General features: G+C 35.2%; 1 protein-coding gene across 10 annotated transcripts in view; it reads left to right on the top strand.

Moving 5' to 3' along the window:
* Positions 1-12974, top strand: part of LOC128179622 (unconventional myosin-XVI-like) — a 43672-nt gene extending 30698 nt beyond the window's left edge. For 3 of the 10 annotated variants that reach the window (XM_052847112.1, XM_052847109.1, XM_052847110.1), the window contains 7 exons: positions 6160-6198; positions 6525-6628; positions 6768-6890; positions 7430-7462; positions 8928-9140; positions 9770-10513; positions 11294-12974. In XM_052847112.1, the coding sequence (XP_052703072.1) occupies positions 6160-6198; positions 6525-6628; positions 6768-6890; positions 7430-7462; positions 8928-9140; positions 9770-10513; positions 11294-11497 (1460 nt within the window). In that variant the 3' untranslated portion in view covers positions 11498-12974. Of the gene's footprint in view, positions 1-6159; positions 6199-6524; positions 6629-6767; positions 6891-7429; positions 7463-8748; positions 8770-8927; positions 9141-9384; positions 9412-9769; positions 10581-11293 lie in introns of all 10 variants that reach the window. The other 7 variants (XM_052847115.1, XM_052847113.1, XM_052847111.1 and 4 more) reach the window with 7 other exon arrangements.
* The last annotated feature ends 4739 nt before the right edge of the window (positions 12975-17713 follow it).

Here is a 17713-nt window from a genome sequence, read left to right as displayed (position 1 = left end):
TATCTTTTTAATTAATGAGATAAGAGATGCAAGATTTGAAAACAGTATAAGATACGAGATAACCTTTTGCTCTGATCTTTGTAATAAGCTGACTGCTTCATGGTGAATTTGTGCCCTGAGTTCCATTTCTGACTCATTGGAAACTTCTGTTAATTGTTTTTACTGTGTTATTTTAAGCTTCTCTGTTAATTCAGTAACAATGTTAGTGGGCTGCCATGAAGTTTGAAGACTAACAGATTTTTTAGTTTCTACCGAAACCTAAAACCTTAAACCCCTCCTGCACCTTACAGTATACAGATATTGATGAATTATATTCACGACTTCTGACAGAACATGTGTTTCACCAAATCACCTGCTTCCAATTAATCTATCCTGGTGCCCTTTTAATAAATTATACCTGTATCGTAATAGTTATAATGGCCTCTCAATCTCAGTAAATCATACACCCATTCAGGAGTAGTCGTGGAGGTATGGAAACACAAAGACTCCCCTGATCACATTATCAGTATTATGAGATAGATGGTAACTCTGATGTTGGCTGATACAGGGGTGTGTTGGGGGGAGGTTTTTGCTGACTTATCTCTATTATTCCCCCTGCTGTGATCTATCAGATCTATGGAGGAAGCTGGGGCTCCCAGGGGTTTTCCTGGTCATCTGTTACCCCCTCTCATTCTGATGAAGAACCAATCCTTTTTAATGGGCAGTCTCATCTCCAGAGGATTTTTAAATAAAATAAAAATAGAAATTCTTTTGTGTAATTCTTAGCAACAGACTTGATTAACAAAGTATGATTTTTTCTAAATGTGTAAGTAAAGTCACATCCTCAGCAGATTTGGGATTTTTTTCTGTCCTGCTCTGAATAAATGGTGTCCCACCACAAACAGTGATGTAACCTGGGAGATCCTTCCACTGATAGAGTGATCCAAGACAAAGGAAGTCAGATGACAAGATAGAGAGGAAGTAGTAGAAGCTCGCTGCTGCCGAATTCTTCTGCTCTGGAAATCTTCCAAAATCTCCTTCCCCCGCTGTAGCCTCACTCTCACTGTTTCTCTCAAAGTTACCGTAGCAATCTGATGTCAGAGAAGTCAGACATATTTGGGATACCTGGATTTTTCTTTTATTTGATTCCTCAAAGTCACCTGAGTTTTTATAGGAAATATCTTATAACATTTTGAAGGTGAGAAGTATTTTGAGTATTTTGTTAAAATATCAGTGGTTAATCGTATTTTGATGAGGGTTTGGTATCTTGTTTTGGTGTAGTGGCACCGAGGTGTGAACGTTCTCCTGGTCATTAAGATAGGCGGTGTGGATAAAGACAAAAATATTATTTCTGTTGTAGCTAGGTCTCTCCTCTTCTGAGATAACTCTGTGTAATGGGTTTTAAGTTGTTTACATGCTTTTTATTATCGGATCTTTTTGTAAGAGTTGTATGCTAGTATTAGATGCACATATATCTGTTATAAGTATTATAAAGTTAATTTTCAATAATTATCAACTTTATATAAGATATACATTTTCATTTTAAAACTATGTTGCATAAAAATTCAATCAGACAATTACTGTATGTATATGGCTGCCATCATTTGTACAAAATATCTTTTGTCTGTCTGTCTGTTATATATTATCAGACTATATATTTTCTCATACATCTGTTCATTAGTCTGTCTATCTCTTACTCTACCTCCTCCATGTAAAGTATATATTATTTACTACTTATTTCTCTCACCCCCCCCCCCCCCCCCATTGATCTATGTCTATCTAAGTTTTCTCCCCTAAATTCTTCCTCAGCACTGTAGATGATCAGCCATTACTGGTACACATCCCACAGTTCTTGCTGTCCATCCATCTGTCTATCTGTCAATCCTTCCTTCCCGAGTATCCTATGATCAGTCATTACATCACCCCCTGCCTGATGCTGTAAGGTTGGTACAGTCAGACTCCGGGCTCCCTCTGCCTGCTATATTTAGCTCCTCACTGCCTCTCTATCAGGATGGGAGCATTAAGTCATTTTATTGTAATGTCAGGAATTTCAGGGAGCAAACATTCTTGTATCATGTACTTAGGTTTTAAATGCTCTCGTAATTTGTGTTTTACTGAATGTGAAATGAGTGTGCTCTGATTGGTGAGGTTTTACTCGACCTTTGTCCTCTGGTAAATCATGCCATGGTGATGGATCATGCATGGTGTTTGAGTTGTTCAGTGGTAAATCATGCCATGGTGATGGATCATGGTGTTTGAGTTGTTCAGAATAAGAGCTGCTCACTTTGGGTTACATGCACAAACATAAAATATGTCAGTGTTCTACATAATTTAATTCTCTCACTGCTGTCTGTCTGTCTCTCCCCCTGACTGTTGTCAATATCTCTCTCTTCCTTTGTGTCTGGTATGTGGACAATCTCTCTCTCTCTCTCTCTCTCTCTCTCTCTCTCGACCGATTCTCTCTCTTTTTGGACTGATTCTCTCTCTTGTGATGCACCCTCTATCTCTCTCTGTGTCTGGTATGCAGACAATCTCTCTCTCTCTCTCTCTCTCTCTCTCTCTCTCTCTCTCTCTCTGTTTGGTTTGCCCTGACATTATTTACTGTTTATTTACTGAAAGCCCAGCATGATAATCTAAATCTTGACTGCTGATGGTGAGGGTGGGGGGGGGGGGTACTTGTTTACATACAATTCTCTGTGTTACACACATGTTTTACATTAGTACACAACATGTAGATAAAACACAGTCATTAAGTAATGTGGGCTATGGGGGAACTTGTTTTCTGGAGGGAGGAGTTCATATTTGTATATTAGCTGTTGATAATATTAAATAACACATAGATGATACTTCCGAGTATATGCAAGTAGGATTTTGTGGCTCATATTGTAGATTTTAGTGTCATGGACCTTACCTGCACCACCTTATATCTTTAATCAAAACATAAAACATTATTAATTCTGTAACAATACAGGTTAATCTGAGAAGTTAGGTCCTTATGAACATGTGAAAAAAATATACAAAAAAGCCTCTACCCCCCCCCCCCCAAATCTACATTTTAAATTCTCTTTCTTCTAAACATGAAATGTTTTATTTGATTTTGTTTATTAGCATGGATCTGGTCAATTACCTGCAGTGCAGAAAAATATTCTGGCATATTTGTTTACATCTGTGCCCCATACATCATTTGGATTTGACCCTTTCTCACCACTTGGAATTGCTTTGATCAAAAATAAACTTTGGCACAACAACATGAAACATACTCTGTGAAGCAGCTACAGATGTACAGATGCTGATTAGATTAATTTCTTAGAGATGGTCATTTCTGTGAAGAAATAAAAACCAAATAGTAGATCTAAGTATATGATAAACCAAGCAGTTCTACTGTCTGGCTCTTTGTTCTTTGTCGTTGAAGAACCTGGAAATTTTCATCATTGTTACACAACACCCCCTTTTGTCATGTGCATCTCGAACAATGGTGAATGATAATCACCTCTCACTCCTAAGGTTGCTCGAGCTGTATAGAAGACTTATAGAAGACTTCATGTAGTGACAAACACCTCTATCTTCTAGAGGTTGCTTGGCTTTACTGCATATATATTGGCTGCTTTCTTATAGATGATTTATAGGCAGCTCATGGATTGTTTAGATTAAGTTGTAACATAAACATCGTAAATATTCTGTCAGTACTAAACACAGACAATCAAACAAACCAGATTTATATATACACACACAAAAACACTCACTATTAACTGTGTACCAGCTGCCAAATTGTTTTACACACAGTTTTTCAAACATTTGCTTGATTCTAAGAGTTACAGGGATCTTACTTATATTGCCCCACAGATTTATGATCTGTAGTGTGTTCTTGTCTTACCATCTTGTCCCTTTCTCTTTATCTGTGTCCATCTGTCTCTCCATCTCTTTTTCTGCCTCTTCATCTCTTTGTTTTTGTTTGATCTTCTCTTTATCTGTTGCTTGCAACTTTGACCATGTTCATCTATCTAACATCATGATATAGGAACGTTTATTATAGGGTCAATGGCAGGTAGGTCAAGGTCATAAATCGAGGTCAGCTTCCTGTCTGAATGACCTGCCTTTAATAAAGGGACACTTCCTGAAACAACAGTTGCTATGTTGAAAATGTCTGGCACTCCACAACTGAGATTATAAACAGATGGACAGAAGCATTCACACTCTTGTAGACACTTTGGAGTGTGAGATAGATAAACAGTTTCATCAACATTAGTTGAACCACATGGAATCGGAAAAATGACCAGAAAAATGATTTAGATCACTTATTTTACACAAGTATACTTAATTCTGTGATTCCTCATATTGCAAAAATATAGAATTCACAATTGCAGCATATAAGTTTCACATCTGTAAGAAAAATTAAACTTAAAATATGTTTTCATCTGCCCAAGAACCATATAAATGTTAGAGGAGGTACTGTTGAATCATTTTCATTTGTGGGGGTCAATGTTTGTGGGTAGCCAAAATTGTCCTGGTTTGTAGTAAATTAATTTCATCGGTAGCATTTAAGTTCTAATTTGTAAATAAATACATGCATAAATGCCTGTTTATATGTTCATAGGGATGATGATGATGCCACAAGTTATAATATATGAACATATTCAGATACAGACAAATGGTAGCTTGATCATTGTGTCTGTGGAGGGCAGAACCAGAAAATGACAGTCATTTGCTTCTAATGAATCAATAACACATTTTTCAACCCCCCCCCCCCCCCCCATCCTGGCATTCCTCTTCCATGCTCTTTTTTTCTCTGTTAGAGAGAGAGAGAGAGAGAGAGAGAGAGAGAGAGAGAGAACTATGTAAGGAATAGGAATGATTGTTACCCATCAGTCATCCCTGTCTCACTATACGAACCTTTAGATTGTTACTTATGACAAGTAGTATCTCAAACATTAGAATCCCTGCAATAATTGATATTTTATGACCAATATGCATAATTGTAGATAATTTGAACTATTGAACTGTAATACATTGGTGCAAAAAAATGTTTTATGTTATAAATCAATATTAAACGGAAACCAATGTACATACACAAGGGTTGTCGTGGTAACAGAATAGTATGAAGTGACATCCCTGGGTTAGGAGCTAGTCAGGTGTAATATCTTCATGCTGTGGAAGATCAATTTTGGACTATTCAGCCACTGGTATATTTTACTGTTGTACAATTCAGTTTTAAAGCATGTGATTTAAATTAGGACAAGATGGATCTGGGGTGGTTGGGAAATTTGCAGTGACTATATTGTGTGTGTTTCAATTGTACTGTGGCATAGGGTGTGGCCTTGATTGAAAAAAAAAAATGTACATTGTCGATGGAGGCAGAAGAAAGATTAATACAATCTTATTAATTAATCAAGATTGTGACTTGTAAATGGAAATCTGATTTAAATTTAATCATTCGTCATCTTAAAAAATGATAGAAATTGCTTGTAAGATTGTATCAACCTGTCAGACTGTTATAAATTACAGCAAACTCAAATAGGAGAATCACACCCTGTTATTGAGTTTTTATGACAAAGAAGTCTTCATAACCTTATCAGGTTGAAGCTGCAGCTTATTTTCTTACAGGATTTGATTCAAATAGTGTAAAACAATTTATTGGAAAATCATTTATTTATGAAATAATTAAGAAGATGGAAGTAAAGTTGGATTATTGTGTAGTGGAGCCAGATATCTGGTCATTATATTCTAACAGGATATTGTCCTTCATTGGAATGTTGATGGAGATGTAAGCTTAAGTGATAAACTTCCAAATAAATCATAGGCCTCTAGATAACATGTACCGGCCGTACACAGAAATCCTTTCTCTTTAGCTCTGAATGAAGTGTGTACTTTTTCACACTCGCTGGATTTTGGCAATGCTTTAGGAGGCTGATGGGAGAAATTCCCTAGAAGTCATGATTTAATGAGGCAGAAAGGTAGAAGATGATTTAGCGGGGTTTGAGGCTGTGTCGGTATATTTGGAAACACACGAAAAAACGTCAAGGAATCGGTTCCTCACCACATCCAGCTGTGTGGAAATCCTCCAGCTGTGTTCTGGAAGAGTTATCTGCCCTTCCACTAGTTGGGAGAAATTGAAGTGAAAAGCAATTTGAAGTCAAAATTTGCCCAAACATTGATTTCTAAGCAACATTTTATCTCTTTCAGATATTGGTGACAATATGGACATCGATCTAGATGAAATTGGTATGTACAAATATACCAGCTAGGTTTTGAGTGTTAATAACTTTAATAAAATTGAATTTTTCAATTCTTTTTATGAAGACAATTGAGCATTCAATTCTATTCTGAAAATATATTTTTGTAAACCTTCAAGGTAACAATTTAGACATTGCTATAATCAGTTCTTTCTTACTAATGCTTAAATGTGTATGCAATGTAGTGAAATCTATAATCTTGAAAACTTACTATAAATATTTTGCTATATGCTATGATGTTCATTACAATGTAAGTTTGCTATACATACAATTTATTCCTGCATTTGTCATCCTTTTTTTGCTGTGCAATTTCAGATTACAGTCAAATCCCTGGTTACGTTCCGATTACTAACGCCGTTCCAAACTGGAAAAAAGACATGATCATCAAGAAAAATGAAGAAAAAGTCAGGGAATATGTGGTAAACAACTGATACTCATTTATTTACAAGCTGGAAACTGGCATAAATGATTCAGATTGTGTACCTTGCATGCTCATCTTATTGTGAAACTTAAATGAAATTTTTTACCTTGAATCCTGAATTCATACGTGAATTGTAGGAGGAGCTTAGGCGGAAGAAGGCAGAGGCCCTGAAGTGGAAGGATGTCCCTGAGTGGAAGAAAAAAATGTTAGAGAAGAAGGAACAGCAAAAGCGGGAACAGGATTCGGCTATGACACAAGCAGTAAGAGTTATCTGCCCCTGACTTTCCATGCATTATCTCCCCTTCCCACTAACTAAAGTCCCTTAGGAATTCAATGATTGCATGTGATGTAAAGATTCAACCAGAAAAAAAAGATGTGTGTTGTGAAGTTTTTGTTAACTTGCAAAGAAGTCCATGAATTAAAAAGTTAATTATATGGATGGTTTGTCTTGATCTGTGTGAAACAAGCTAATACAGTGTTTTTTGTGAAATACAAGCATTGCTTCAACCTGGGACAAATATAGTAATTTGATACACTCATCTTTTTAAACTTCCATTGTGAAAGACAATAATGTGATAACAATAAGATGGTTTGAAATTTTTTGGAAAAAAATTATTTTGAGTAGTTACCGTAGTACTGATTCATGCTAGTACATGTTTTTTTTCAATTACTAGATAAAATTCAAGGGTTTGAATTTGCAGTGAGTTTGAATACTAAAAGCATGTGACTAAAATCATGAATGCTCAATGACCTTAGTTAGAAGTAGCGTAGACTGCATTGTGATGTGTTGTATTTGCAGGCGCAGCAGAAGGAGCAAGCAAAGACGGCCAAAGTAAGCCTCCGTTTTATACATACTTCTCTTTGTACCACACTGGAAAACCCCAAATGACAAAGAAAAGGCATTCTTTCTCTTTATTTTAATCAGATTTTATGAAATATATCAAATATAAAGTAGATTTAGTGAGGTACTACTGTAGATTCCTTATTAAAAGCAAAGAATTTAAATCCTTGTTAAATTGCGAAAACCAATCCACGCAGACTTTAAATTTTTTAGAATTTACAGTATACAAATTATTGTCCATAAAATTTTGTAAAGGCTCTTTGGAAAACCCAATTTTATTACCTTTTCCTTTAAATTTTATATTTTTTCAAGCAAAAAGTGATTTCAGTTGTCATGTGATTCAAATGAAATAAACAGTGATTGTCAGTATAAGCTACCATCATACAACATTTGAATCCTTGTTAATTAATCTTGTTCATCGTGAAGAATGTGATAAAAAGGAGGTCATTTGAGGTTTTTCAGTGAAAAATCACCCAGGAAAAATGGTCAATCTATATCTCAGCAATTCTTCAGCAGATATTGATTGATGTCAGCTGTTTGGTTGATGTGATCTGATTATCCTGGATTAAAGTCCCATCCCTTGTTCCTAAAGTTTTTCCTCAAACCAATTTTTCTACCATTGGTCAGGTGAAATTGCTTTTATTGCAAAACTTGAGGTAAAAAAACACAATTTTGGCTGTTTGTCCACTTATTTTTCACCCAGAATTTTCATAGATATGTTTTCTTTCACTTAAACTGCCTCCCTCTCTCTCTCCGGAATGATAAACAATTTTTTGGGGGAAGGGGGGGGGGGGGGGTGAATCCTGTAAAAGAATAGTTTTTCTCAGCACAAGATGTTGCCTGAGCTTGTTGATTAATTTGTTGGTCTTTCCAGCGACAAAAATGTCAATTCTACGATCCTTCCCTTGATATCAGTGTCGGCCAAAATTCCCTTCCACCCCCACAAACTGCAGGACTCTGAGTTACAAATTGTCTGTTGACAGTACACAGTGTTACTATTAGTACCTAGATGGAGAATCTCTTCACTCCTCTTCTTCTATCTTTTCATCTTCTGTCTTCTGACATATCTCTATCTCAGATATATTCTCATTTTGTCAATCGAGATACGGAAACACTGCAGTATGGCTGCTCTCCAGGCATTTGTTCCAAGAAATCTTTGTAAGACAATGAACTTAATCTCTTGTTGGCTAGCTATGCAGCCATTAACTCATTTCAGTTATACAGTATAAAAACCTCTTGTATGGTAGAACAAACTTTTCATACTTTTATGGTTATAGCCAGCATTAAACTGGATTCAGGTAGATCATTTATGTGTATTTTGATAATTGATATTACCTACACAACATACCCTTTGTTGAAAGATTTTATTAGAACAGTGAGTAAATATGAATATTGTAAACTACCGTATCTGTGTGTATGATATTGTGGTCTGTGTAATTTGTTCTTTTTGTTGTAGATAAAACCTGTGTTACAGAAACGCCAGTCCTTCGATGAAACCCAAACCAACAATAATACAACCTTTGTCACTAAAAACCCTGTATCCCCTGTTACTAAGCAACCCGTTTCCCCACCTGTTGCTAAGCAACCAGAAAAATCACCCGTAACCAAGCAACCAGAATCACCACCTGTTACTAGCATGCCAAAGAATCCTGTCAAAGTCACAAATGATGTAAGGAAATAACCAGGGTCTATGCTGGTAGAAAATTTATTTTTTGAAAATCAAAAGATAAAAAAAAAATCATTTTCTAAATGCGAAAATCCTTTTAAAAAACTATTTTCAATGAGCTTTGTTGTACAAGTAAGACAGCAAGAATACAAAGGAAGCAAAAGAAAATTATCATTTTATTATTTTGCAATTTTTAGGCTGATATAATAAATTTTAAAAATTATTGACCAAATGAGATTTTATTAAGGTAAAATATAGGAAAAAGTAACATGAGGTAAGGAACTGACTTATAATCATGAATTGATGACAACTGACAATCATGGATGACAATTTCTTGCATATATTAACCGAAAGATAAACGAGCATGTCTGGCGAAGTCTGAAAGTTTGTGTTTGATTACAAACAGATCTAACTTCTCTGACTCTTTGTATATATAGTTTGACATAACAGGTGTAAGGATTGAGTTTTCATTTTTCATGATGGAAATTTTTGAAATGGCTGATACTCTAGCTTATTGATTGTAAAAACCTTACAACATTTGTGTGAGTAACACCCCGACAGCAAAACGCTCTTAAAACCCAGATACTAGTACACCACTCCTAGTGCTTAGTTTGTATATTTGCATCTTACAGAAGACTGATATAGATCAAACAATCGGTGTAGAACAAGTGGGTGAAGACAACATGACTACGTCAATGGTTCATGCTAAGTCAGAAAATGTGGGCTTGGAGAATCAGAGCAGTGTAGATAACAGGTCTAGGTCAATGGTTGATGCTGAATCACAAAATATGTGTCAGGAGAAACCAACTGTGGAAGATAGGGTTCAATCAACATGTCAACCTCAGAGTGAGGAGAACAGGTCTTCTCAGGTGTCAAGTGAGGAGGTTTATAACTCTCAGCAACTGGGCAATGATAGAGGGACAAATGGGCATCATGATGAAATTGGGTCACATGAGCAATGCAATCAGATCACATCACATGGCCTTGATGATTGCTCTGATCAAAGCAAAACGGAAACATTATATGACCAAGACGATGAAATGAATTCATGTGGCCAAGGAATTCAGAAAAAGTCACCATCTCAGTTTCCTTCAGGCACTGATCAACTTGATGAAAATAGTTCACCACATGACTACAGTGTTGAAATGTCTCCTAAACAAGATGACAATGACCAGCCTCATGTAAAAGACCCCACTGTCCAAATCAATGACACAGGGTCACAGCAATTGCATGGCAGACGTGGGTCTCAAGATCTGAGCACTATTAAACAAGAAGCTGGGAATTCATCTCCTGATGTCTGTGATAAGGGTGGGTCATGTGATGAAGTAAGCATGGATGATCCACAAGATGGGATGATCATCCAAAGCAGTGATGAAGTAAGCCTTTGTAGTTCTCCCTGAAGCTTACTACTCTGATCAGAAACTGTCTTGATTGGCTGACCAGGTTTGTTCTGCTTAACACTGTATCCCACTGTACATACTGATGTACACTTCAACAGCTATGATAACCGCAATATCTGAATCATGGAGATTACATATTTACCCCTCATCCATATTGTCACAAATGAAAGTTCCATTGACCTAGCATCTGTGTTTAACTTCACATGAACATCTTATATTGCAAATATCTTCATGCAAATTTCTATACTCTCTGTCTACAAATTAGTAAGCTTACCACTTCTTTACAAACTAGTATTAAAGCCTTCAGCCATTTCTTGTGACACTGACAATTCATCCGCTCTCTCTATGGAACCGATGCCGAGACTGGTACTGAATCGTAATACAATGTCTTTATTTCAGCCTTACTGCCTGAATGTTCAAATTTTTTGTCCTTGATGAGCATGTAAACACTAATTAAGAGCATGAAACAGCATGAAATACTTAGAATGTCCCCTATCTGAATTGTAATTCTATCTAAAGTAACAATTAAACAAAGCTACAAACTTTATCTCTGTTTTATTAAACTAACATTTGTTGCATTTGAAATCTAGGGTTCTGTAAAACAGAAGATTTTTATTTAATAACAATCTTTATTTAAAATTTTATGACAAATAGGTAATAATCCATTTGTAATTGGTCAGCAGTAAAATGGAAGTAAAAATTGGTTTTAAAAAAAAGTGATAATTGACCAGTTTTATTTTTTCGATTTGTTTCCAGCAAAGGGAAGAAGAGGAACGAAAGCGAGAGGCAAGGAGAAGACAACTGGAAATGCAGGCACAAATGGAGAAAGAATTGGCAGATGTTCCAGAGTGGAAGAGAGAGATTATGATGAAGAAAGGCGGAGCTCCGACCAACTGGGGCGATGAACGAGAGGATATCAACCGCGACGAAAATAATGAAGAAAACCAAAATTACGAGTGACACAATTCCATAAACAAATAGGTCACAATTTATTTTTATATAAATCATCGGTGATTCCGCACTGTGGGACTGTATAGTCTTTAAGAAGACAAATAAAGTAACTTGATTGGTCGGCCAATTTTATCTTCATTTGTGTATCCTGTCTGAAGTTGGGAAGGGGGGTGTTAGAGAACTATGGGTAAATGGCTTGTAATATATGTTTTATCTTTTTGCATGAAATGCAATTTTGAAATCCCTTGATCCAAATGTAAATCAACATGAGCGCGATTTGCTGGTTTGAGTATTTTGAAAAAAAAAAGATATTGCTTGAATATGTTGCATAAAACTTGTTCATTGATTTAATTCAGTTTTTGACTATCATTTTGTTTCTTTGATTTTCTGTTCCCAGCTACGCCAAAACTTCTTGTTTATAGATTAATGATTAGTATTTGTTTATAGATTAATGATTAGTATTTGTTTATAGATTAATGATTAGTATTTGAGGCCTTAGACAATTTCTGTTCCTTGATGAAATCTTTTTTTTGAGATTCTGCCATGAATAGGTTTGCTCTAAAGTGCCTTTGTACAGGCTCCCTAATTTAAGTAAAATCATTTGTGTTTGAGGTGCAATTTTGTTGATGATGTACTTAACATCCTTAGTTCAGATTTCGGTCATGAATTTTTTTCTATATAAATAATACAGAAAAATTGTAATTTCATGTTTATACAATACAGACTTAAGCTATGTGTGATTTATCAATTCAGATTGGTTAATTTTCTGTGAGGTCATAATTCATTATAAGCAGAAGTTTTGTAGACTTGTAGTTATTTCCCTTGCCTTGCTAGTTTTCTATAATGGCTGGGTTTTTCATATGCCTGAATTTCATGTGAAATATTGATACATTTGTGTTATTGTTGATGAGACTTTTACAACCTGTGGTTCATCAATATATTGGTCAGTCTCAAGATGTTGATACCTGACGATGAACAATGTCTATGTCAGAAAAAACAATTAACTGAACTGGATTTTTGTTGTCAATGTATATTAACAATTGTTTGTCAGTTGAGCTTTTATTTAAGTAGTGATGTGTACATGGCCATGTTTGAATGAACTCGGTATAATTATGCCTTTTTATATACAATGTACGTTCATACACTTAAACGGTGCTTTATTATTATTAATATATTTTTTGTTTTAATTCCTTCATTTTGTCATTATGGTTGACTTTAATTAACTGTGTTGAGCCTTTTCAGGCAAAAGCAGATAGTTTTAATAGAGAACGTTTTACTTGTAACTGACAATCCTTTCATTTCACAGATAAATGTTAAAGGCTTAAATTATTCCCACCATATTTACCTGGCACTTTAAGGAAAACTTTAAACTTTGATTGACAGCCAGTATTTCTTAGCATAGTTTTATGTTTGTAAACAAAATCTACCAAAGCAGAGCATTATCTGTCTGTATATGACAAATAAATCGTCTTACCCTCATTCAAAAGTCTTGTGTTTTGTAACTGCATGATCAGTGATTGGTCAGTTGTTGCTATAAAAACTATAACTGTAACTATAACTGTGATTGGTCAGTGACTGGTGGCAATGACAAAATAACACCACTGCCATTTGATCATTTTATAGCTTGAGCTTAAGTTATCCTAAAGAGAAGATGAAAATAGTCTCTGCATAATGTTATAATGTTCAGAATATCTGTTGTTCACATTAAACATAAATATAACTGGAGTATTTCTATTTGTCAGAAATTATTTTTGCATTTTTTAGCTAAAAAATAGGCAAAAGTATCCTTGTAAGATCAAGATTACTCAAGGAATTTTTTTTCAAAGGGAGAATATTAACCGGTAGTCAATATCATCATCGAAATTTTGGCCTATTAAAAATTTTTCCTTACACAAGGAATATCAAATAGGTCTCATTATGGAGGTTAAAATTCTTAGAAATGCAAAAGATAATGAAAAAAATAAATACGCAATTTATTGAGCTTGTTTGAAACAAATTCAAGTATTATTTCCATAAAACACGTGGGTTAGATGGTCTGCCATAGTGGAATAGAAATGCAAGTAATTTTATTTTACGAATACTTTCTAAAGAGAACATGTACATAGAATAGAGTTTGTGAAATTAATCTAAATGGAAGATTGCACTTACAGTAGTTTTAAGTTTGTTTCAAACCATGACTCCTTAAGTTAGAAAATGGGGGTCACAACTATGATAACAATTTTCATTCTGAAATGTAAAAATTGTTCGTATCAGTGATGTGGTGGTGATGCTTAATGATAAACAGTGAGAACAACTTAAAGAACCACTTTAGAAAGAGCCTTGTATAGTTGTGCTAAACTGCAATGTGACTTAGACCTGATCATTGATGGCCACCCCGCCAGCCATGGCTCTTTGAAATCAACAGTATTTGTGTGGCTTTTGAGCTTAGACTACGCAATTTGTGTATATTTCACTCAAAACCAACGTCTTTTTAAAACTATTTTAGGTAAAACAAAATTATTAGTGACGTTCTACCGAAAGTCTTATAGTCCCGATAGATACCACTTATTTTAAACATAAATATTTACATTTTCCAGTATTTTTGAGATAAAACTACGAGTGTTTTTATTTATCGAAAATAACATCACTAATACATTTCCTGAAATGGGTATGTTCAACAGTATCATGCAGGCAATTGCTTTGCACTGTGTGGTAATGCACTTGAAAATAAATCGATATACTTGTGTGAAATGACTTACGATGTAGGGGCAAATGACGTACACTATTGGGACAAATGACGTACACTACTTTGGAACAAGCAGGGTTTGAATGACAAGGGTAGCTAGTGTAAAAAGTATATAATCATTAACAAATTATGTAAATATGGGATTATTCTTTGATTTTAATGGTGATGACCATCTCAGTAAGAGCATGATCCATTGGATAATAAAGCCCTTTGGGCTATTAAACAAATTTGATCACGTGTCCGATTAATTCAATCATAGAGCCGATTGGGCTTTTTTGGATTCGATCATGTGCCCGATTAAATCAATCATAAAGCCCTTTGGGCTGTATTGGATTTGATCAGATGCCAAGTGTAATGATCACTTTATAAAACTCAAAGAATGATTCCATAATCCTTATGTTTATTGCCATGAAGGCGCATTAGGCCGGTGCTTATCCTTTGTTTCTATGGTGCTTAGTGGATGGGACACCAGTCCATCGCAGGTTAACTTCCAGCTTTTTAAGGAGAAGAACAAGTAGAACCATTATAACAGGAGCTTGGACTTTGGGTAGTTGTGTAAAACAGCAATGTGACGTATACCTGTCTATTTCATTGCTGCCCACTCATGAGTGAAAGCTCATTGAAATCAACACGATTTGTCTGGCTTTTGAGCTAAGACTACACAATCAGTGTATATTTCAATTGAATCCAGCGTCATTTTTAACATGTTTTGACGCAAGAAATGATAGCTACATCCTACGGAAAGTCCAAGGCCTTGTTAAAATGGTTCTAAGTTCTTAGAACTTGTTTCTGTTCGTTTTGAGTAATCAATAAAATATGTAAAAAAAAAAAACTCCCAGTCAATGTCAGTACCCAATTTTAGCGGGGTTAACTAAGATAATGTAGATAAAGTCTACGGGCACAACACACAACATCAAGTGACTACAGCGGGTTTGAACCAGCAACATTTGGGTAACTGGCCTAACGTCAAGGACCACTGAGCCCTGTCCTCCTTATTGATATTAAACACTATTTATCTATCAAACACATCTAACAATTTGAGACCGTTTTGTAAAAACAAATAGAATTTGAAGAATTGAAAAAATGATAGGAACTTGGTATACAGTGAGGAAGATAATAGCGAGCGCAGCTCGCCGGCGCTGCTCTCTAATGTTTTCACCCGTGGTGCTATGCCAAAAATGGCCGACTTTTAACTCGTTATTTACAGTGACTTAAAGTCTGAAGACACGTTTTGAGTACCGCATATGCTTTGGCGAGACTCAAAAGATTTGTTACATGCTTCCATACCTCCGTATTGAGTCGAGAAACGTAAACAAAGACGAGTAAAGTCATGGATGACGTCACAGTGCACTCGCGCCATATTTCCCGCGATATTTAGAGGTGGATCAAACATCTGTAATGCGTGTACTAGCTATTTCAGTATAGACTGCGATACCTGCCTCATTGACGTATGATTTGTTTTTAATTTTTTTAATATAGAGATTTTATGTATATATATTAGCAAGAGCCATACTTTACTGTCATATCGATCCATTTTTAAGCTAATTGTGCATGCATGAGTAGGGAGGAAATAAACAATAGGACATTTTGAAATAAATAAAAAAGAATAAAATGAAAAAATAAACAGTTAAAAAATGTATGTAGATATTGCATATAGTCAGACCATTAAATTTAAAAGTGGGAAATTACATACCTAAAAAGGGGCACCGCTCTCTCTCTCTCTCTCTCTCTCTCTCTCTCTCTCTCTCTCTCTCTCTCTCTCTCTCTCTCTCTCTCTCTCTCTCTCTGGGAAGGGGGTTGCGCTGTATGTATCATAACCATTAAAATTAGTACCTTTGGCATACTTATTGTAGAGCAATACTCTCTCAAAAATTCTTTGATCTTCGTTGATACCTAAATAAAACTATAAGTTGACAATGATGCAAGGTATGTGTAATTCTTGCTGCGCTCGCCAGAACGGTAGCACCGTAAAACATATTAGTACGTTATGGTTGTTGCTTGATTTGTTAATCAGGCGAGCAGTGTGGCCCATGGATCTTTTATTTACGAATGCTGTTATGAATGAAACGGTTTTATTTGGGTTTTTAAAATCTTTTTTAGTCTCCTACGTGGCTCCTATGATGTAAATCAACAATTCAGTTTATTACATTTATACTGCTCTTTTCTGAGCACCACTAACTTCATGCGTGGACCAAATTAAAAATTCCAAGGCGAAGGGGGGAGGGGTAGCAGGGGTGTGGCTGGGGGGTTCTAATGCCTATTTGCGGTAATTTTACTAAGTACATTTTTCCAGGGGGGGGGGGGGTGTCCGGACAAGGCCTACGTTAATTTTTCGGGGTGGACACTCCTAGATCTGTGCATGATGAACGTAGTGATTGACGGTCACTTTACTTTACCTGTAGACGGGCATGCTCTTACCGTTTCTATTTTTAAAGTGTAAAATTATCACAGTCGTCTCAATCTCTCATTTCCAAGAAAGGATGTAATACGTTAGGATCCAGGTGTGTGAGATGATACATCATTCAGAGTAAATACATTAGTAATTTTGTTTTTCAAAAAAAAAAAAAAAGAAAAGAAAAAGAAAAAAAGAAAGGAACAGCTATTTAATTAACGAGTAGTGAATATCTTTTTTCTCATTGCGGTGTTACAATTAGCTAGTTACAAGTAATTGGTAACGTGCCTGAATATGAATATGAAAGGGACAGGTTAGGAGTACCTAGTTAGTTATACTCAACGAGAAGTGTATATAATTCTTTCTAATGGCGGTGTTACGGTTAGCTAGTTTGTTATTTTATGATACTCAACAATAGTGTATATATATGTTACTGTTGGGGTTACGGTTAGCTTAAGTTTGTTATTTTATGATACTTAACAATAGTGTATATATGTAACTGTTGGTGTTACGGTTAGCTAGTTTGTTATTTTATGATATTTAACAATAGTGTATATATGTAACTATTGGTGTTACGGTTTGCTAGTATGTTTTTTTATAATACTTAACAATATTGTATAAATGTAACTGTTGGTGTTACGGTTAGCTAGTTTGTTATTTTATAATTCTGAACAATAGTGTATACATGTAACTGTTGGTGTAACGGTTAGCTAGTTTGTTATTTTATGATTCTGAACAATAGTGTATACATGTAACTGTTGGTGTAACGGTTAGCTAGTTTGTTATTCTATGATACATTACACTAGTGTATACATGTAACTGTTGGTGTAACGGTTAGCTAGTTTTGTTATTTTATAATACTTTACAATAGTGTATACATGTAACCGTGGTTTAACGGTTAGCTAGATTTGTTATTTTATAATACTTTACAATAGTATAAACTGTTGGTGTAACGCTTAGCTATTTTTTTCCAATGCTAAGCGATTAGTGTTAACGTGTTACTGTTCTCATTACAATGATGCTATATGTAACAGATCTACATTTGTTTCAGTTCTCCATCTTTGTATTTATCTGTTGTTATCATCTAATTAACTTCTTGATTCTATTC

This window comes from Crassostrea angulata, chromosome 4 (genome assembly GCF_025612915.1).
Source record: "Crassostrea angulata isolate pt1a10 chromosome 4, ASM2561291v2, whole genome shotgun sequence".
In the NCBI taxonomy this organism is placed as follows: domain Eukaryota; kingdom Metazoa; phylum Mollusca; class Bivalvia; order Ostreida; family Ostreidae; genus Magallana; species Magallana angulata.
The sequence above is the reverse complement of the archived record's forward strand: the minus strand, read 5'-3'. Positions and strand labels throughout refer to the sequence as shown.